At 41.8% G+C, this 21,587-nt stretch overlaps 2 protein-coding genes and 1 long non-coding RNA gene across 11 annotated transcripts in view; 1 reads left to right on the forward strand and 2 right to left on the reverse strand.

The window, feature by feature from the left end:
• ppp4r4 (protein phosphatase 4, regulatory subunit 4) overlaps positions 1 to 6,138 on the reverse strand; it is a 23,619-nt gene extending 17,481 nt beyond the window's left edge. Inside the window, exons 1-17 of one of the 3 annotated variants that reach the window (XM_061901456.1) lie at positions 5,880 to 6,138; positions 3,559 to 3,632; positions 3,301 to 3,403; positions 3,075 to 3,222; positions 2,928 to 3,001; positions 2,738 to 2,844; positions 2,553 to 2,660; positions 2,343 to 2,464; positions 2,167 to 2,277; positions 1,888 to 2,027; positions 1,687 to 1,806; positions 1,267 to 1,344; positions 1,084 to 1,167; positions 938 to 991; positions 619 to 724; positions 315 to 462; positions 101 to 245 (exon numbers count right to left, since the gene is read on the reverse strand). In XM_061901456.1, coding sequence (XP_061757440.1) covers positions 101 to 245; positions 315 to 462; positions 619 to 724; positions 938 to 991; positions 1,084 to 1,167; positions 1,267 to 1,344; positions 1,687 to 1,806; positions 1,888 to 2,027; positions 2,167 to 2,277; positions 2,343 to 2,464; positions 2,553 to 2,660; positions 2,738 to 2,844; positions 2,928 to 3,001; positions 3,075 to 3,222; positions 3,301 to 3,403; positions 3,559 to 3,632; positions 5,880 to 5,981 — 1,824 coding nt within the window. In that variant the 5' untranslated portion in view covers positions 5,982 to 6,138. Of the gene's footprint in view, positions 1 to 100; positions 246 to 314; positions 463 to 618; positions 725 to 805; positions 992 to 1,083; positions 1,168 to 1,266; positions 1,345 to 1,686; positions 1,807 to 1,887; positions 2,028 to 2,166; positions 2,278 to 2,342; positions 2,465 to 2,552; positions 2,661 to 2,737; positions 2,845 to 2,927; positions 3,002 to 3,074; positions 3,223 to 3,300; positions 3,404 to 3,558; positions 3,633 to 5,879 lie in introns of all 3 variants that reach the window. The other 2 variants (XM_061901455.1, XM_061901454.1) reach the window with 2 other exon arrangements.
• A 2,535-nt stretch (positions 6,139 to 8,673) lies between these two features.
• LOC133553351 (ankyrin repeat and SOCS box protein 2-like) lies at positions 8,674 to 21,514 on the forward strand. Of its 7 annotated transcripts, XM_061901457.1 has the most exons (12): positions 8,674 to 8,782; positions 9,055 to 9,318; positions 14,177 to 14,225; positions 14,973 to 15,052; positions 15,253 to 15,363; positions 15,460 to 15,629; positions 16,529 to 16,684; positions 16,779 to 17,024; positions 20,177 to 20,348; positions 20,410 to 20,983; positions 21,078 to 21,231; positions 21,299 to 21,514. In XM_061901457.1, the coding sequence occupies exons 2-12, from the start codon at positions 9,062 to 9,064 to the stop codon at positions 21,433 to 21,435; spliced, it is 2,106 nt and encodes a 701-aa protein (XP_061757441.1). In that variant the 5' UTR covers positions 8,674 to 8,782; positions 9,055 to 9,061; the 3' UTR covers positions 21,436 to 21,514. The 7 variants fall into 7 exon arrangements, with proteins under 7 accessions (XP_061757441.1, XP_061757443.1, XP_061757442.1 ...); XM_061901459.1 differs by lacking the exons at positions 16,529 to 16,684; positions 16,779 to 17,024; XM_061901458.1 differs by lacking the exons at positions 14,177 to 14,225; positions 14,973 to 15,052.
• On the reverse strand, positions 11,749 to 14,205 carry LOC133553358 (uncharacterized). The gene is made up of 2 exons (XR_009806902.1): positions 14,146 to 14,205; positions 11,749 to 12,686 (listed from the first exon to the last, which is right to left on the reverse strand). It is a non-coding gene; the product is annotated as an uncharacterized LOC133553358 (long non-coding RNA).
• Positions 21,515 to 21,587: the final 73 nt, after the last annotated feature.

Raw genomic sequence — 21,587 nt, forward strand, 5'->3', positions numbered from 1 at the left:
TTGAACTGAACTCAGGGGCCGTGTTGGTCTCATTCCCGGGCCGGATTTGGCCTCGGGACCAGCAGTTGACTATCCCAGCAATAAATGAAGGATTGTTCACCTTGTGAATGGCCGTGACCACGTCTTTGTCTTTCTCCGTGCAGAGGAGCCTCTGCACACAGAAATCCAGCTGCATCAATAGCCGATTGTCGACAGGCAGGCGCAGCGATGACCGCAACAAGGGCAGCATGTGGCAGAGTTTGTACCTGGTGGTGACCCAACAGGAAAAAGAGCAGTGTCACAGTGGCACATGGAGGTTTGCAGTGTTGCCCTACCTGACGTTGGCCACAGGATCATGTACCAGTTCTAGAGCTGGGATCAAGAAATGTCTGTTGAAAAACTTCCTGGAGAAAATCTCATTGGCCTTTTCACAGACATCAAGAAATCGTAGACGATTCCAGTAACTTCGCCCCTGAGCCAGAGCTGAAGAAAAACAGTGAGTCTGTCATTTGGTCATATGACATGTTCAACTAAAGGTCCTTAGGATGGATAAGTAGCAAAACCAAAGATAAGTAATGCAGGTCATCTGTCACGAAACATTACACAGAACCTGAGAGTGAAGCCCCAGGGACCTCTGACCTTGGATCATCCACTCCATCATCTCTCGACGATGCTCCTGTTTGTGGTTATAGCGAAGGAATGTGCAGAACATTCGTGCAGCCTCTCTCTGCACTGGCAACACCTTCTGTAAGCAAACAGGCATTGGTAAAGCATTAGCATCTGCCATGCTTCACTTCACTGCGTTGATTCGGTTGAGTATGCTGACGTTGCTGGTGAGGATAAGAAAAATGCGAGGAGACAGACTCTGGTGCAGTGGCTCTCCGGGGAGAAGTTTGGCCAGATTGCTGTAACGCTGCAACAGCTTTTCATGCAGCCTCCAGCGCAGAGAACCACTAACCTTCTGCTCAGCTGACAGCAGAGCCGACAGCAGTGCGGAAGACTGGAAGGAACCCTGTAGGATCCCCAGACAACACGGTGCAAACTGCGATTACATCACAGAAGAAGTTGGAGAACCACAGGAGATGCTCTAGTTAGTTTTCTGACCTTCTGCTCCTGCATCAGTTTCTCTCCTCTGAACAGAACCACCTCCAGAGTTTGCTCTAAGTGATTCATCAGAGCATCCAACACCTCAAAAACAAAATCAACATAATGAAAAAGAAGATTTATGTTATGGACGATTGGAGAAGGTTCTAGAGAGTGTGTGTTATTTGTCCTGTGACCTCAGACCTCCAGAGCGTCATCTTTCAACAGCATCAGAAGCTCTTTGTGGACCAGAGGAACATTTGAAGTGAGCGACTCTACCACCTGACAATAAAATACATGGACACAGCTTTTATCATGCAAATTTGATTATAAAAGAAAACTCAAGACCCAAGAAGAAATGTTGATTTGGTACATAATTGAAAGCAACATTTAATCACTCTGACAGTGGGTTATGTATTAGTTTTTATGTTTTAGTAACATAACTCAAATAAATAGTTGTGAACCGATTTTGATAAAACTTTTAGGAAATGTCAGAAGGAACAAGTGATCAGATTTAGGTGTCACTGCCTGGATTCAAGATTTTTTTACAACATGAGGACATTTTTATTTTCATCAGAACTAACTTCCGGATGGAGGAACTGGTTGTTTTTGCTTAACTCTAACCTGATGAAAACAGGAAGCTGCACTTCTTCGGACGCTGACTTCGGGATCACAACAAAGACTTGAAAATGACAGGTACAGGTCGGTCAGGAAGTGGGAGGAGTCAGCAAAGGCCAACATGGTCTGAAGAGACAATGGTTAGAGAGAGACTATCACTCAGCTTTTGCATTGTTTCTTGTTTGTTGAGTTTTTATGTTAATCCACCGGCAGGTTGTAGCAGCAGTTGCACCGGATCAGCGTTGTCTGCATGCCAACGTCTTGCTTTCTTTCAGTATCGAGACCAACCACACAAAGTGACTTGAACGTCTGCAGCAAGTGGACCTTCTGCTCATCCGACAGACAACCTGAAGACAGCGATGACTTTAGAACCACAGACTGGTGTAAAAGTTGAAAGTGATGCTAAAAGGTTGTAATTAAAATATGACTAATACTTTTTCTTGATTGTAAATTTAAAGATCAGACAGAAACTGATGGGATTCTGACCTGCGAGTTGACTGCAGATTTTTCCAAACTGAAATGACAAAGATGCCAATATTGCATCATCTGCCTGGGTCACGGACATCACCAAGGGAACCACAACACGGAGTCTGTTCTCTGAGGAGCAGGCATGTATGACAACGCAATAGCGTTTATTGAAGCCTATGTTAGCAGTCACTCACCACTGTCAATCTTCTCCATCAGGTTGATGATGGTGTCCAATGCTGCAAGACGGACGTCGCAGTGCCCGTCTCTCGCCAAGTCAACCAAGTCAGGCAGCAGTTGTGTGCTGGTTTCATCTGCACTGGACTCACCGAGGAGACACACCACGTCATAAAGGTGTGTGTGCTTGCTTTCTTTTCTTTCTTGAAATAAAAACATCAAATATTTACCCTGTTGCCGTGGCAATATTCTCCAACTGGCGGCACATGCATGCTCGAACCTCAAATTCTGGATCCTGACATAAAGCACGAGCCAATGGCAAGAGCTCTTTCTTGACCCTGGAAAAAGGGAAAGGTCTAAAATAATAACGGAAATAAAAATACACACATGTGCATAGAAATAGCTGATTATTTACAGGTGACAATCCAGTTTGCAGGAAACTTTGCCCAGAATGCGACAGTGGGCCAAACGGGTGTGGAGAGAATGTGAAGGCAGAGGTTGAAAAACAAGAGGTCTCAGCACCTGAAGACATAAACCAAGAAGATAGAAAGGATCACAAGGAGACAGTTTTGACTCTGAATAATCAAGTTTTATAATCCTGCTACCTCCTGTTTGATTGTCTCCTTTGGTAAAACGTCGATGGCACACAACAGAGTCTCCAGCCAGGCATTACTCACCGCTGTCAACAAGAGACAACATCATCAGTGCCAAGAGAGTTCTTCCCTGCAGGTATTAGGTTCAGCTTTTGTTACCTGCATCTCGGTGGTTCAGGTGGAGCAGGACCGTCTTCAGTATGGAGTAGGTGTGGGTGTGGATCAGGACGATGTCATCCTGTAGAACGGTCAGAAACGACACTGCCGCTGCTAGTTGAATTTCAGTTCCAGCTCCACCTAAGACTTCCTGAGTAAGGCAACACAAAAGTTCAGCACTACATCCTCTGTGTCTGTCTTTAGTGAAGACGCCCCCATACATACGTACCCGAATCTTCGGTACCACCCAATGGAACGTTTCTGCTGGATTCTGACGGATCAGAAAGGGCAGGTTAGCGATGACGCTCGCTCGCTGCACCTCCTGGCCCATACTAAAATATGGAAAACATAGCAGAAATGAAGAACGCTTTGCTTCTAAAATGTTTGGACTCAACTGACAAGAAGCAGAAACCATGCGTCCACTTTTTAGGTAGGGGACATGTGTGCTTCTTCTGAGCTCACCCACATTTATGTGCTGGAGTCTCACCTGAGCAGGTAGACGGCTCTGTCGATATCGTTGAGGTTTTCATCCACTGTCAGCTGACTGATTTCCTCTGCAGTCTGACAGAAAATAGAAAATAGCATAGAGTTGACTTTTAGGTGCACCTGCGCTTAAATTGAGGGAAATGTTATTTTGTACAGAACCAGACAAAGACGCAAACAGACATTGTAATAAATCAATCTTGTAATCTTGTGGTTAGCAAGTCTACCTCACAGCCATCTGATTTTTGCTAAATCGTCTTCTACCGTCTTGCACACCTTTACAAAGGACTTTGATTGGTCACCTGATAGCAGGGGCGGTGTTAGGGGTTGGCTACAAAGGCTCATGTGAATGTTTTCTGAAAAGCCCCAAATTTGTATTTTTATTTTGAGGAGGAAAACAAAACTTTTGGAAGTACCGTGCATTACTGGGGCCTAACAGAGAGGCAGCATCTGCATAAAGTAGCCTGCATACACCTTGCCGGAGCCTCCCCTGAAGAAGAAGTGCTTCAGTACCAGCCTGCATAAGTGTGGGAAGATTACAAACATGGACAGTGGTGTTGAACCGGGGGTGGGAGAATTCGTATGTTACTTTAGGGCAGTGGTTTTCACATGGGGGTACGCGTACCCCTGGGGGTATTTGAAGGTATGCCAAGAGGTACGTGAGATTTTTTAAAAAATATTCTAAAAATAGCAACAATTCAAAAATCTTTTATTAATATATTTATTGAAAAATAGCAACACTTCAAAAATCCTTTCTGAATATATTTATTGAATAATACTTCAACGAAATATGAATGTAAGTTCATAAAGTGTGAAAAGTAATGCAACAATGCAATATTCAGTGTTGACAGCTAGATTTTTTTGTGGACATGTTCCATAAATATTGATGTTAAGTTAAGTTTTTAGTTATTTTGATATCTTTTTTTCCCAAATAGTTCAAGAAAGACTACTACAAATGAGCAATATTTTGCACTAAAAAAAGTTGAGAACCACTGCTTTAGGGCACCAAGCATTGGGGCTTAGGGGATTCAACATATTTGTAAAGTTTTGCTATTTATTTTATTGTATTCAAATATGTTAGTTGATGTCATATATGTCGATATAAATCACATTTTGCTATGAATAATCTGTTCTTCCTTACTTTTTATAATAATTCCCCCCCCCCCCAAAAAAAAATATATATAGTATTAGCACTCTAATCTGCTTTTGAGACCAGTATTAAACCTGACTTTCGTGATCCAATAATGTGAGCACAAACTTAAAACAACATTCGCACACTATTGAAGTGTTTGTGAGCGTCTGTGTTTGTGTGCGCGCATGCGTGTGTGTGTGTGTGCGCGTGCGCGTGTGGGTGTGCGTGTGCGGATGCGGATGCGTGGGTGTGTGTGTGTGTGTGCGTGTGTGTGTGCGTGTGTGTGTGTAAAGTTCTGTACAAAGAAAGTGAATTACAGCAAGATAAGGTTGCATTTTTTTTCCATTTCAAATCTTCTTTTTTTATTGTTTCTATGAAACGACACATATATCTCTTCATAGTTACATGGGAAGAATCAGAACAAGTTTGGATAGTAATATTTTTTATTCATTGAAGACTATACATTTGTAAGTGTTTTTCATTGCTATTCGTGGGCTTTAAGGTGGTCAGCGTTTGAAAGTTGAGAAGCTGTATTTTTCACAAAAAGCACCAATTTTTGCAGATGTAAAAAAAATAATTTAGAGGGAAATCCCAGATATATTTCAATCCAAATCTGCCTGTGCGTGACAAGTAAACTGGAGCCTATCCCAGCCCACCTTGCTTATTTCCAGTGAAGCCAACATGCATGTTTGCTGAACGTTATGCTACAACCTGCATCTACACAGAGCTTCAAACTCAGATTTCAAACGTCGACCACCAGTTATATCATATGTGATGTGATAAATATAATATTAATAATAATAATGATGATGTAATTATGATGTTATTATTGATATTAACAATATTACTGCAGCATTCAATATTCTGTAATAATAGGAATAACACTGTAATAATTAAATAACAATGAGAGTAATAATAAGAATTATGTAATAACTGACGGGTCCTTGGTTCGCGGCCATGAAAAAGAAAGCAATGAATGATGACATCAGCACTTTAAGCTGAGCCATAGTGCGTCACTGTGCGGGTCTCCCTCAAATTTCGGTGCGGGGGCCGCTCTTGCGCCCACTCGTCACGTGACCACCGTCCTCATCAGTCAAACGTGGTGTTGCACTTTTTGTGTTGCACTTGGGTAACGCTACAAATGTGCTGAATGAAAAATGTAAATCTAAATATTATATATATTATTGAAATACCTTTACACTTCTGCGGTTTGGTCTCTCGATGAGCGCGAACTCGTGCACGTGCATGTCCTCCAGCGGTCTGCTCGTCCCAAGTCCTGACTGGCAATCCGTCATGGTTCCGTTATGGTTCCTATCAACACATGCTGGTTCGTGTGTGACTGGTCTGAACGCTTCCGAGTGTCGACCATCCCTGGAGCAACCCGGCTGAGAGAGAGGCAGGGATGGAGGGAGGAATAGTCACCGTTTCCACGGAGATCTGTGCTCGACGTGACGTCACAATCTGTTTAAACCGACATCCTGATCCACGTGGGTTGAAGAAGACGATGATGAAGATGGATTCAATTCTCTGTAGGTCTACCTACAACTTTTGTAACCCAATCTGACGCTTTAAGAATAATAAACTATGTTAATAATAACAATAATAATAATCCCACAATGACAAGTAGTTACAGTAATAATGCTACTATAACTACAACTAATAATTACAAGAATATTTACCCCGCCTTCCGCCCGATTGTAGCTGAGATAGGCGCCAGCGCCCCCCGCGACCCCGAAAGGGAATAAGCGGTAGAAAATGGATGGATGGATGGATGGATAACAGTACTTTACTAATAATGATGATGATAGTAATAATAATGCTACAATTTGTAGTAATAATAATACTACTGCTAATAATAATACTAATATTTGGTTGTGACTGCTAGACTTTTGGCAAGAACAAGAAAGTTTGATTATATTTCGCCTATGGCTCACCTGCACTGGCTTCCTGGGCACTTAAGATGTGACTTTAAGGTTTTACTACTTACGTATAAAATACTAAACAGTCGCGCCCTATCTTGATTGCATTGCACCATATGTCTCAGCCAGAAATGTGTGTTCAAATAACTGTGGCGATTCCCAGAGTCCAAAAAAAGTCTGCAGGCTTTAAAGTTTTTTCTATTCGGGCTCCGGTACTCTGGAATGCCCAACCGGTAATAGTTAAAGATGCAACCTCAGTGGAAGCTTTAAGTCCCATATACGTATTTGTATACTCTAGCCTTTAAACTGGCCCCTTTTTAGACCAGTTGATCTGCTGTCTCTCTTTTCTTCTCTGATAACCTCTCTTGGAGAGGTTATCAGGTGACCAGGGTCAGCCTCCATGGAGGAGGCACTAGCTGTTTCAAGTCGGAAACCAGGAAAGACCACGCTTCTTTGCATCAGTTGGTTACATCTGCAATGCAGACTTGTCTCCATTCAAGATGTTCCCCTTCTGGCCTCCCGATGGACTGGACTTTCATATTATGTCGGGACCTGGGGTGGACCACTCCTTATGCAACAGTCGGTGGTGTCTCTATGCTCCGAAGTTTCTACATGCAGGAGGATCCCCTGCTGGCCCCACTATGGACTGGACTCTCACATATCCACTCTGCATCCATCGCACCGGTCGCCCAGGGTGGGGTCCCCACATCTGCGGTCCCTTCCAAGGTTTCTCATTGTTCCTATTTGAGTTTCTTCTTGCCCTGATGTGGGATCTGAGCCGAGGTTGGCGTTGTGGTTTGTGCAGCCCTTTGAGACATTTGTGATGAAGGGCTATATAGTAAACTTTGATTGTTTGATTGATGTGTACTAAACAAATACTACTTCTATAAACTGTACATTTGAACATGTACTACATAAATTGTGAATTTTTTACATGTACTAAATCAATACTACTTGTATAAACTGTATATTTATACATGGATCCACTAATACTAGTTGTATAAACTGTACATGTATATATGTACTAAACTAATACTACTTGTATAAACTCTACATGTATATATGTATATGTACTAAACTAATACTACTTGTATAAACTGTACATGTATATATGTATGTACTAAACTAATACTACTTGTATAAACTCTACATTTGAATATGTACTTTACTAACACTACTTGTATAATAATAGCAGCACTAATAATAAAAACAATAATAATGGATTAGATTTATGTAGCGCTTTTCTAGACAAACTGACATATTTTTCGGTTGTTTGAAGTGTCATGTGAGCTGTGTCTGCTGTTTATTAAAATAAAAAGTGACATGACATTAACCTGTTCAGTGTCACCATTTTAGCGGCACAACCTGTTGTGTTGTTTGTGGAACCAAGCTGTTATCTCAAAGACATTTCCTGCCTTTTCATGGGACTTAATTTACCCCGCAGTCCAACTTGGAATACAGCTTGTGTGTTTTTATCTTAGCACTCCTAAAAATAGCATCGTGGAAAGCAGTGATTGTCTTCCTTCAATGGCAAGCAGGCATGTTAGAAACACTTTCATTTGTTGACAGCTCTTTGAGCAAATTAGACGCATGTCCTGCAGGTTCACATACTGCAAGATTTAGTTTGACATCATCGACCTGTCCCTGGGTCCTCGTTGGAAGCTTTTAATTCATTGAAATCGGCCCAAAAAAGCATCTCAGACATTATTCACTTGCAGGCTTGTTTTTGAGGTCCATGACAAGCAAGTAGGTGACACTTAAAACAGCTGCATGCAACCTTTATGCAGATGCCTTGAGGGTGCTAAATTCTGAATGTGTTCTAAGCATTATATCCCACCTTACTACATTTACTACATTTAATGACATAAACTATGCCTGTGCATAGCACACTCCCACACTCATTAGCTGTGTTTGTTCTCAGATTATGATAGCAACTTTACAGTACAAAATTGAGCTATATAAAGTTAGCTATCATTGAATATATATTCTATCATAGCAACAACATGACTGCAAATTGTTAGAGGCTTTTTGTGACAGGTTGAGTGCCGAAAGGTCACATGACTGTAAGACGAGAGGCAGCAGCTCACAGGTCAGCTTCCCAAAATAAAAGTCGTCTCTCGCAAACATCCAAATAGGTTGCAGTGGACTGCCTGCCTGAAAGGCTCATTGAAAACCTGGTGAGAACTTTTCTACTTGTTTGTTTGAGATGATTTGCTGTGTGCACGTGAAAGCAGTTCAAGTGACAAAAGTGTATACATGACTTTGTTGTAAATAACTGAAGTCTGACATGTTGTCATCACAGCAAATCCTTTTGGGAACTTTTGGGATTTCCCATTGTTTGATTTGGTTTGAGGCAGCCACTGTTGCGCTCCAGTGAATAGCAGAGAAAATGTCTCCATATGAGAAACATAATATATCTTTTGTCCTGAAATGTGACTTGTCGTCGCAGCGCCATCATGGCGTCAGCTGGCGTTCCTCACACGGCCACACTGGATGATTACTCTGTGTACGGCAACCTGAGTGATGACGAGCTGCTGCAGCTCGCCGTCGAGCGTAGTCTGGCCGACGCACACGCTAGCTCCACCCTCAACACGATTCTGCAGCTTCCTGACTCGAAGGTCAACACGAATGACTGCTGCCAAATTTCACCTGTGCAGAAAACCGCTGCCCACTACAGTTCGCCAAACCCTCCCAGCGAAAAGCCTCCCGATTTGTACGTATGTGACCTCTAGTGACCTTTAATGACCTTTCGTGACCTTCAGTGTATTGACCAACCTAATAATACACATAGGGTTGTAAGTGTTGATGGTACCATTAACATAAAAACAGTCGTCCCTCGCCACTAACGTGTCCACTTACTGTGCAGCGCAAATTTTAAAATTGTAAAAAAATAAAATTATATTAAAGGTGCTATTTGTAACTTCCTCACACTGACATTTTTCAAAGAAAAAAATACAACAAGAACACCATCGACTAGTTTTTATCATTAGTAGTTTAACAGAACACATTTGTTTGACAATTGTCTATAGTTTTCACAATTAGAAAGTTTATGGGGAAAAAAACTTTTACCGGCCCCAATGAAGTGATTGTTTTTTATCACGGTCAGTCACCCAGTCTCGTCAATACTTATGCGCAGGGAGAGCGTCCACACATACAAAAACAGTCCAAGAGAAGCAACAAAAAAATTGCAGTCATGTTGTTATGATAGAATATACATTCAATGACAGCTAACAACACCTAATGGAAATGCACACGCTTGCATGTGTTACGCAGGGTGTACCCCGCCTTCCCTTCGAATGCAGCTGACATAGGCTCCAGCGCCCCCCGCCACTCCAAAAGGGACAAGGGGTAGAAAATGGATGGATGGAATTAACACTAAATGAACAAGAAGATTAATAATAATTTTTAACAGCTTGTCCTTTATAATTTTTACAAAATAATAAAATGGAATATGACACAATATGTTACTGCATATGTCAGCAGACAAATTAGGAGCCTTTGATTGCTTACTTACTGCTAAAAGACAAGTTGTCTCGTATGTTCACTATTTTATTTAAGGACAAGATTGTTATTCGATTGCAATAAGAAACATATGTTTAATTTACCCTAAGATTTATTGTTAAAATAAAGCCAATAATGCCATTTATGAGGTCCTCTTCATTTATAAAAGTATCAAAATGTTTCGAGATACATTTTGGTAGCGGTACCAAAATATAGGTATCGAGACAACCCTAATATATATATATATATAAATTGTATGAAAAGAAACCACAGAGAACTGCATTCCTGAATGGCCCTAGAGCGATACGAAGAACCAACAAGCACACAAAACTCTAATCAACCACCCACATTGGAATTGTGTTTCAATCTGGGTTTATTTGGAGGTCAGTATCTCCTACATATTTTACAGAGGCACCCCACAGTTCCTCGAACTTTGCAGAACAACCATATTCAATGTCAGTCTATCTTTAATCCAGCAGGTTTGGCAAGGAGGAGCTGTTGCCCTCTAATTTAACACAATCAGTCTTTGAACAAACAAAGTAGTGAATTTTACAAGATTCTTTTTGCGTTTTTAAAGGGGAATTGCATATTTTGGGGGAATTTTGCCTCTCATTCACAATTATTATGTAAGACAAGACGACTGATTTATTTTTTTTAATGCATTTTAACTCATAAATAAATCAACGTACATAAAAGTCCGCTTACAGCGGAGCCAATGGGTGGTCCCTTTTTCCGCCCGTGAAACCCAATAATACCCTTCCAAAAACCACCATCAATATTCCAATTACATTTTGTGACTTCATTATTAACAAAGTATTAGTGATATGAGATCCAAGCCGAGGATGTCGTTGTGGCTTGTGCAGCCCTTTGAGACATTTGTGATTAAGTACTATTTAAGTAAACGTTGATTTATTTATTTATTGATTATATAAATTTAATTTTGTTATTATAAGTGTTAGCACAGACAATTTACTTATAGCTGCGGGGTAATCACTACTGTGAGTGCCGACATCATCGAGTGATCTGCTGCTTACTTGCTTCATTACTTGGAAGTTTATTGTAGATCATAAAGCATGGCTCTCACTTGGGTAGAAGAAGGCTGAGGATGTATTCCGACAAGTTGGTACACTTTGACAGCCAAATTAGTTCCGGAAATGGCGAGAGTGACATTGTGGGATTATGATATGAGCAGATGGAAAGGGTGAGAGAGTTCTAAAGGGTGGGGGCAGAGATGGAAAAAGGCACAGTCCTCCCAGGTTTGGTGTTGGGGTCTGAAGGGACAGCAGGTGATTGTTGATGGATTGCAAGTTCATAACTGGAATATGAGGGGGAAAAGGTCAGAGAAGTAGAACGGGGCCATGTTGTGAAACGCTTTATGGGTCAGTAGAGGGTTTTTAAACCGAATGTGCTGTGAGGTGGATCCAGGAGAATAACGAGATTGAAGTGGCCTACGTACATTGTACATGTGGCCCCAATTTCAATTTGGCCTCGACGTCACTTGTATGCGCAGTTTGATAAGGTGAAAACGAAGGACTAGATTCCATAAAAGAACAAGGAAGTCGCTACTCCCAATACTACTAATACTTTACTAAATCAAAGAAGATACAATTGAAAATGAGGGGTTTTTTTTTGTGAAAGCAAATTAAAGTAATATGATGTATTGTATGATGTAAGAGTTCAGAGGTCAGAAGGTCATGTGTTAGTTGCCGGTGGCGGGTCTGTCAGCGGTCACAATCCTTTGGTAAGAGTGGACCCGCGTGTCATGCCGTCCACTTTAGTAGCCATACTGTGTACTGGATATACTGTATAAAGTGTAAGATATTTGGAAGGGTTCTAATATTTTTATCGCTGAGACGAGGACTTGTCTTTGTTAGTTGCTTTTTTATCTTTCTTCAATTTTGTAAAAAACTTACGCAATGCCCCTAACGTGTAAGCACATACGCCACAGCATAATTTCCGGTCCTTTAACAATCACAACGTCTTAGCAATCAAAGTATATACCGGTATGTATGTTTCTTCATATAATACATATAGCGTATTATTTGCGAACTACTGATGAGTGATGCACCGAAAATTCGTCCGATGAAAAAAAGACTTTGATCATGTGATGACATATCCACTTCTGCTGGCGGGCCACAGCTTTTTATGCGCAAAAGAATGAGGTAGCTCAACAAAAGATGACGTAAAAGTCACATTGCCGTTTAGACACGTTTGAAAAGATTTGACTCTAATCTGATTGTAATTTGGACAATCTCATGACGTGGCCCAGATCTAATACAAACATATCCGATGTGAAGCATTTTGAAATGTTTAGGCGGGGAAAAAATATCCAATCTGTATCACAAAAGGGCAAAAAAAAATCAGATTTGGTGTCAAGTGTAAACGGAACCCGACACGTTCTATGTCCCGTGGCCACCGCATGTTTTTGTTGCATCTCGTCCTACTCCTGTATCCCCGTGTGTGCCAGAGTTCTGTTGTCTCTTTCTTTGAAGTCCTCCCCACTTGTCAACCTTCCAGCTAATTAAGGGTAACTCCCAAACCTCTATTCCAAACACATCTCTTGATTGGTTGTCCAGCTGTCTGTAAAAAGTTGAAGAGGTATTACAGCAAGCAAAGCAAAACATGCACATTAAAACAATACACACAATTAGTTACCTAAATGATCAAAAGATAAAATATAAAACCATCAATCCAATCATTTTCTACCGCTTGTCCCTTTCGGGCACACGGGGGGTGCTAGAGCCTATCTCAGTTGCATTCGGGCAGAAGGCGGTGTACACCCTGGACAATTCGCCACCTCATCACAGGGCCAACACAGATAGAAAGACAACATTCACACTCACATTCACACACTAGGGCCATTTTAGCGTTGCCAATCAACCTATCCCCAGGTGCATGTCTTTGGAGGTGAGAGGAAGCCGGAGTACCCGGAGGGAACCCACACAGTTATGGGGAGAAGATGCAAACTCCACACATAAAGATCCCGAGCCCGGGATTCAACTCAGGACCTTCGAATTGTGAGGCACATGCACCAACCCTTGTTTCACCGTGCTTCCCCCCAAAAAATATAAAATCACACAACAAAATTCCACACTATCTTAATACCTCTAAAGGCTTAGTGGCCACATGTGTGGACAGCACCTTTTAGGTCTTACTTCCAAAATTGTGTACACTACTGAATTGGGGTCTTGTGGCCGCTTATGTTGACACTTGTGCTGTCATCTGGTGGTGTCAGAAGAGTATAACTTACAATGGAATTTGGGAAAAAAAAGTGTAAAAATAAGAATTAGCATGTCACCAAACATGTAGTAAATGTTTGTGTACTTATGGACTAAGTACATCATATCAAAAGATGAATCTTAGTTTTTATTCTTAATTAGGTTCCAATAAGCCCAAATAGCAAAAAGAAATACAAAAAAAAGCATGTAAACAAACTGTTTGGGCCTTAAGCGGTTAAGAGAAAATATAGAAATAAAATAAAAACTCACACTATTATAAGATATTGATAGTGACTCATACAAGTATTATAACATCTATTTGATATTATCGCATGCAACAATGAAGCCTTTGCCTACATGACATCGTACATAACTCACTATTGGCTGATGTTGGACCAATCACAGAGCACTGTGTCTGGCAACTGATTGGCTCAGCCACATTGGGCCTCCTTTTAGCTTCAGCTCTGTGTACTGCAACTCTGCTCTGCTTTGTTCTGCTTGCTGGTTTTCTGCTAACTTTTGACTTTATTTCAATTCCTACCATGTCGTCCAAATCTTCTGCACCTTCTAAGGCTTCTGGCACAGAATCTAAGCCCACAATGAAGCTGCTTATCGTTGGATTGCAACAACACCCTCATTGCAATGCTTAAAGAAGGTAGCTTAGCTACAGGCTGTAGCAACTATTACAAGATCAATGAATCTTGTAATAGTATTTGTGAATCTTTATGACTGAATGTGAAAGTTAATAACAGCACATAGTGTGTTTATAGAGAATAAAAATGCATTTAATATCGATGTATATCATAAAATAAATACTGTACCTTTTTCGCGTAACTTCTCTTACTATGGCAGGAGGGGCGGTGTGTTCTGGAGTGGCTTGCCTAAAAAACAAGGGAACACGGTATTTGTCTATGAATTTATTTTCTCTATTGCAATACGATTTAAGAATGGTTGAAAATAATCCACTTGTTGCCTTTATCTTTTTTGTTCTAAAAGAAAATATTTTTTGAAGCTGACAAGTTAAGTTACAGTCCCAATGATTGGAAACCTGTTGCATGTTCATCAATTCCATCCATCCATCCATCCATCCATTTTCTATTGATTGTCCCTTTTGAGTCATGAAGGGTGCTGGAGCCTAATTCAGTTGCATCCGGGGGGGTAGGCGGGGTACACCCTGGAAACGTCGCCACCTCATCGCAGGGCCAACAAAGATAGACAGACAACATTCACACTCACATTCACACACTAGGGCCAATTTTAGTGTTGCCAATGAACCGGGTGCATGTCTTTGGAGGTGGGAGGAAGCCGGAGTACCCGGAGGGAACCCATACGGTCAAGGGGAGAACATGCAAACTCCGCACAGAAAGCGACAAACAAACAAAAAATGAAGTTGTTGTTATGCAAGGTAAAACCCTCCTCGTTTCCTCATATCAAGTTAAGTCAGTGAATTGTAAGTAAGTCAATTGATGCGCTGATTATTTGCACTTGCCCGAAAATACTACATGGGCAAAATTATTGGGACACAATGTTGGACTGAATCTTCATTCTTGATGCTTCCACCTTTTGTCGCTACTCAAAGCAAGATCCTACAAGACTTGCAGGAAGAAGAACTTCATGCACATAACGATTACTGTAGGCCTTCTCTTAGGTCCAATGCCGTCAAATGGACCTGGTCCAACATCTCGTAGAAAGTCTTCCCAGAAGAGTGGAAGCTGTTCCGGCTGCAAAGTGAGAAACAACTTTACTCCTTTTACTGCACGTGTCCCAATACTTTTGTATGGCCTCAGACTGCTTCCAACACTCGACTCAAAAGCCTGGCGTGTGTGTGTGTGTATGCTGTTGTTTTTGTGTGCATGTGGGTGCGTGTGTGTTGATTGGCTGTTGTCTGTTGTGTTTTGATTAGTGCGTGTGTTGATTGGCTGTTGCAGGAAGAACTTTGACGGCACTGTCAGTTGTTTCATGACTGGTTATGGGCAGAAGATGTTGGCTTATCGAAGCTCTGACGGCACTTTGGTCCACGTGGCTCCAGAACTTCAGGAGTATGTTTGAAGCTGCAACTGTGACACCTTTGGTCGGATAAGGTCAGATGAGACCGGTGAGGTGACGTTTGCATCTGATTACTTGTTTTTGGGCAGGGAGGAGGAGCCTTTATTTGCAGCCATCCGGGTCGGTGATGTGGACCGAGTGAAAGCTCTAATTAGAGGTTCTGGAAACAACTTGATGCTGCCTAGTAAACCAGGCTGGTTGGCCATTCATCAGGCTGTTTGGTACGATCAGGAGGCGTGTCTGAGAATACTCTTATCAGGTAAATGGAAAAACATTTTTACATCTCCAAAGTAGAAAAAACATTTGTGATGCTGAATGTATAAAAATGGCATGGCTCACATTGTAGAGTGTCCAGAAACTTGAGGGTTCCTTGCAAAAATGCAGCTTTCGCCATTCTAGTCAATGCTGTTGTGTCCTTAGGCAAGACACTCCACCCACTTTGCTATCCGAGTTACTCACACATGTGTATGAACATGAATCAATGTTTGGCGATGGTCGCAGAGGCCGTAGGTGAAAATGGACAGCCATGATTCTGTGAGTCTACCCCAGGGCAGCTGTGGCTACAAATGTAGCTTACCACCAAATGTGAATGTGAAGTGGAATTATGGGCTGTCAGTTCTCACTGTAAAGCGTTTTGAGTGTCAAGTGCCTAGTGCTATATAAATCTAGTCCATTATTATTATTATATTGTATTTTTAGATCCAGTTGGCGATTATCATTTTTGCCTCTTTCACAAACAACCATTTTATAGGTAAACACATGTTGATGTGTATATATATATATATATATATATATATATATATATATATATATATATATATATATACCAAAGACCATAAAAATGGGACCACTCAGCATCGAGGGTTGGGATTGGGGGTTAAATCACCAAATGATTCTTGGCCGCGGCCACCGCTGCTGCTTGCTGCTCCCCTATGGGGATGGGTCGGATGCAGAGGATAATTTCACCGCACCTAGTGTGTGTGGGACTATTATTGGCATTTAACTTTAATTTGTTTTTATCTGACACAAAGTTTCAGAGCTTGAATGTTAGCATGTGTTTGTTTTCCTGGAGAAAATTTTGGAGTATCACAAGCTAACATGCTAACTGTTAGCATTTTTTAATTGCTTTAATGACCAACTGGTGACTACGTTGCTCAGTTCAGCCAGGGATGGTCAACAAACGCACAGAACGCGCTGAGACGGCTCTGCTGTTGGCCGTCAACAGGGAGCGTCTACAATGTGCTGAAATTCTGATGGAGAACGGCGCTAATCCTGATTTAGCTAATCAGGAACGCGAGACTCCGCTGTATAAAGGTAACAACTTAAATAGCTTTCGACATTGACAACTGTGTCTTGATGTGTAGTTTTTGTGTGTTGGTATGCGACATCAACCTGTCTTGACTTGCAGCCTGCGAGATAAACAACCCTTCGCTGGTGGCGCTCTTGCTCAATCACGGTGCAGCGGTCAACACTCAGTGCTTTCATGGCTGCACAGCGCTGCAGGAGGCCGCGTTAAACAACAATGTGGAGATCTGTGAGATGCTTCTAAAGGCTGGAGCCAAACACCACCTGAGGAATGTCTTCGGGATCACACCTTTGTTCTCGGCTGCTCAGTGTGGACAAGAGGACTCGCTGCGCTTTTTGGTCAAGCACGGTGAGTCACATAATCCCTCCAGGATTTTTTTGTGACTGCGGTGGCCAGAAATGCCTGAATTTCAACTCACTCATAAAGGTGGGGCAAAAGTTGCGACGTTTTGAGGTTAATTTTTTATTCAACAACATTGAATCAACTTATGTTTTTATACATTTATTATCAATATTTTTTAGTGAGGGCAGCACGGTGGTAGAGGGTACTAGCATGTGCCTCACAATACGAAGGTCCTGGGTTCCATCCTGCGCTCGGGATCTTTCTGTATGGAGTTTGCATGTTCTCCCCATGACTGCGTGGGTTCCCTCCGGGTACTCCGGCTTCCTCCCACTTCAAAAGACATGCACCTGGGGATAGGTTAATTGGCAACACTAAATGGGCCCTAGTGTGTGAATGTGAGTGTGAAGGTTGTCTGTCTATCTGTGTTGGCCCTGCGATGAGGTTGCCACTTGTCCAGTGTGTACCCCACTTTCCGCCCAATTGTAGCTGAGATAGGCTCCAGCGCCCTCCGTGACCTCGAAGGGAATAAGCGGTAGAAAACGGATGTATGAATAGATGGAATATTGTATATATAAGTGTTCCTTACAAACTTTAATCTAAAAAAAAAAATCACAGGATTTCTACATAAATTTATGTTTTACTCGTTTCATACTTAGACACAAGATGGCAGTAAAAGCACATACTCAGCGCTCATTGTAAAATTACTGTTTAAATTAATTATAACTAACAATAATGATAACTATAATTAAAGAAAGAAACACCACCAACACCTTCCTTTTTTCCGCTGTCTGCTTTGTTTTCAGTGTATGTTTTACTCTTGAAAAGTGTTTGTCTATCTTAAAAACATTTTTATTCATCTCATATAGGAAGTATAACTGACTTAACAATTAAGAGAACTGTTGTATTCATTGGTGTAAATGTTGTTACAATTCCAAGATCTGATCAGGACGTGAACAAATATGGTAGTAATTGCCATTACTTGGAAAAGAGGTAAACTTTTCTTCTTCCTACTCTTTTTTGATGAAATTGTCAAGAGAAATGGACGTATTTAATTATTAATTATAAATGAAGTATTTTGGGTATTTTTTGGATGCTTTTTAATTGGGTTTTATGGACGGACTAAGTGGACTTTTATTTACATTTATTTACGAGTTAGAATGCATTAAAATATAATCATCCGTCGTTTCGTCTTTCATAACGTGTGAACGAAAGGCAACATTTAAAAAAAAAAAGCGTAGTTCCTCTATAACTTCCTTGGTCTTAGTGAGACTTGGATGGAACCAGATTATTTTTTTCTGTTAAACAGGCATCTTTTACTAACTATACGAGTTTGTATGTAGCTCATCTCCTTAAAAGGGTTGGAGGGGTCGCATTAATCTCAGATGGAAACCTTAACCTTGGCCCTAACTTAAGTAATAAATATAAATCATTTGAGTTGCTTACTATGAGGTCTGTTACACCCCTACCGCTTCATCCAGCTGTTATCCATCACCCCCTGGGCTCTAATCGGACGTTATCAGCAAGTTGTCATAGTTTGTTGCAGATCTAGTGACGCATGCAGATAATATATAGTTCTAGTTCAAAGGTACCCACATTATTATTACTACTACTTTTCAAATGACATACACACATATATATACACACACACATATATATATATATATGATTAAACAATGGATGTCCAGCAACTTTTTGCATCTTAACGCTAAGAAAATGGTAATGCTGATTATCAGTCTTGCTATACACCACCTTAACATTTGAAAAGAAAACAAATACACACAAGCAACTTGTTAAAGAATCTGGGTATTATCTTCGATCCAACTCTCTCAATTGAGTCACACATTAAGAGCGTTACTAAAACCGCCTTCTTTCATCTCCGTAATATCACTAAAATTTGTTCCATTTTGTCCACCAGCAACGCTGAGATCATTATTCATGCGTTTGTTACGTCTCGTATCGATTACTGTAACGTATTATTTTTGGGTCTCCCTATGTCTAGCATAAAAGACTACAGTTGGTACAAAATGCGGCTGCAAGACTTTTGACAAGAACATTAAAGTTTGATTATATTACGTCTTTACTGGCTCACCTGCACTGGCTTCCTGTGAACCTAAGATGCGACTTGAAGGTTTTATTACTTATGTGTAAAATACTAAACGGTCCAGCTCCAGCCTATCTTGGTGATTTTATTGTGCCATATGTCAAGGCCAGAAATGTGCTTACTAGTGATTCCCAGAGCCCAAAAAAGTCTGCATGCTCTAGAGCGTTTTCTGTTCGGGCTCCATTACCCTAGACAGCCCTACCGGTAACAGTTAGAGATGCTACCTCAGTCAAAGTTTTTAAGTCCCATTTTGAAACTCATTTATATGTCCTAGCCATTAAATAGACTGTATATAAAAGTAGTTGGCGTGCCGCTTCTCTTTTCTGCTCTGCCCCCCTCTCCTGCTTGGCCTGTTTACCATTTGGTCACGGATCAGCCTCCACGGAGGACGCGCTAGCTATTCCAATTCTGGACCGAGAATGGACCAGCCCTCTGTGCATCAGTCAGTGACGTCTCTGCGCTGCCGACTTGTCTACATGCAAGAGGATCCCTCTGCTGGCCTCCCTATGGACTGGACTCTCACATTATGAACCATACCCACTCGGCATCCTTTGCACCCACATCTGCGATCCCTCCCAAAGTTTCTCATTGTTTCTACTTGGGAAGTTTTTTCTCACCCGGATGTGGGTTCAGATCCGAGGACTGCATGGTTTGTGAAACCCTTTTAGGCACTTGTGATTAAGGGGTAGATAAATACATTTTGATTGATTGATTGATTGATTGATTGATTAACGTTGAAGACAGAAACAGGAAGTACTGTATGTCTGACATAGTTGAGAGGGCAACAATTGTGCCGGTAGATAAATTTTTGATATGTTACATGTTGTCGTCTACACAATGAACAAACATATGTTTTGATTAGACACTTGGCGCATGCATTTGAGCGCTGCTCAGGGACAAATTGTGAGGGCCAAATTGGAAAAGTTGCTAGGTCATGTAGAAAATACAGGGATTGTTTGAACCTGTATGTATTGGCGCGATCGCAAAATCCTGAAGGGACAGCTTCATAGTGGAAGTAAACAAGCAACTTTGACCTCTGACTCCTGTTGCTTCTCAGGTGCAGACATTAACTCTGAAGCTGCCGATGGAGGGACGGCTCTCTATGAAGCTTCCAAAAACTTACACGTGGACACCGTGAAGTTCCTTCTTTCCCAGAAGGCAGATGCTAACAAATCAGGAAAAACGAGTCTTTTGCCGCTTCACATCGCCGCTCAAAGAGGAAGTGACGTGTAAGCACTTTGACACGTTCATCATCACAGTTGGAAAACAGAAAAATGTTTTCTTGTCCAGCGTGGTGTCCCTGTTGATCCCAGCAACCAGCAAGGCGAGAGTCCGCCGCTGCGGCATCAGTCCACTTCATGTCGCAGCCGAACGAAATCGTGACGACGTCCTGGAGATTTTGATCGCAGCCGGTTTTGATGTCAATGCCCAGCTGTCCGAGGAGCGTTCTAAACTGTACGAAGACCGGCGCAGCACGGCGCTCTACTTTGCTGTCATCAACAACAACATTGACAATGTGCGCTTGCTGCTGCAGTCCGGTGCTGATCCAAACCTGGACGTGTTCCGGCCGCTCATGGTGGCTGCGAGGCAAGGCTGCATTGAGATTGTCACGCTGCTGGTGGAACACGGCGCTGACATCAACGCCTGCATACCCACACACCCCACCACCTTCCCTGCCATTTATATGTTCTCCATGAAGTACCTGCCCTTGTTCAAATATCTGCTGGACAACGGAGGCCAGGCCCTCTCCTGTTTCCACTGTTTGTACGGAACCGGACCACACCCATCGCTCCAAACCAGCAGGCCCCACAGAGGTCACCTGGGCTACCCTGAAAGAGACTACTATGTCGGGAGAAGTGTTCAGGTGCTCAGAGTTTTGTACAAACTACAACTAACTTGACGACACTGTAAAACTGTTCTGCTCGGTAAATTACTGACATTTTGTGCTTGACTGACAGTTCTGCGAAATCATCTCCGCCCCTACTATCAGTCGGTGGGCGGGGCCAATCATTGACATCCTTTTGGACTACGTTGGTAATGTGACCCTATGCTCTCGTCTGTTGGAACACCTGGACAGTTTTGAAGACTGGGCGGTCATCAAAGAGAAAGCAGGTGAGTGAGCAAGTCCAGCAAACTAAAAGTTGGAAAGGGGAAACCAACGCTTTCTGCAACTTTGCAGCTGTGCCACGGCCGCTGCAGCAGCTGTGTCGTGTGCTCATCGTCAAGATGGTGGGAACACGGCGGCTGAAGAGGTTACCACTTCCTGGAGGTCTGATTCGGTTTTTGCAACACCAGGAAAGTTATGTGGACGTTTAAACTCCTCTTCTTTCTGTCATAATCTCAGTTTTTCCTTTTAAATTTCATTGAAATAAACACTAAGATGTTTTTCACCAAACGCTCTAAACCAGAGGTGTCCAAAAAATAAATAATGATTTGTTACATTTTGTACATGAAGATACTAAAACAAT

The sequence above is a fragment of the Nerophis ophidion genome, linkage group LG05 (genome assembly GCF_033978795.1).
Source record: "Nerophis ophidion isolate RoL-2023_Sa linkage group LG05, RoL_Noph_v1.0, whole genome shotgun sequence".
NCBI classification, from domain to species: domain Eukaryota; kingdom Metazoa; phylum Chordata; class Actinopteri; order Syngnathiformes; family Syngnathidae; genus Nerophis; species Nerophis ophidion.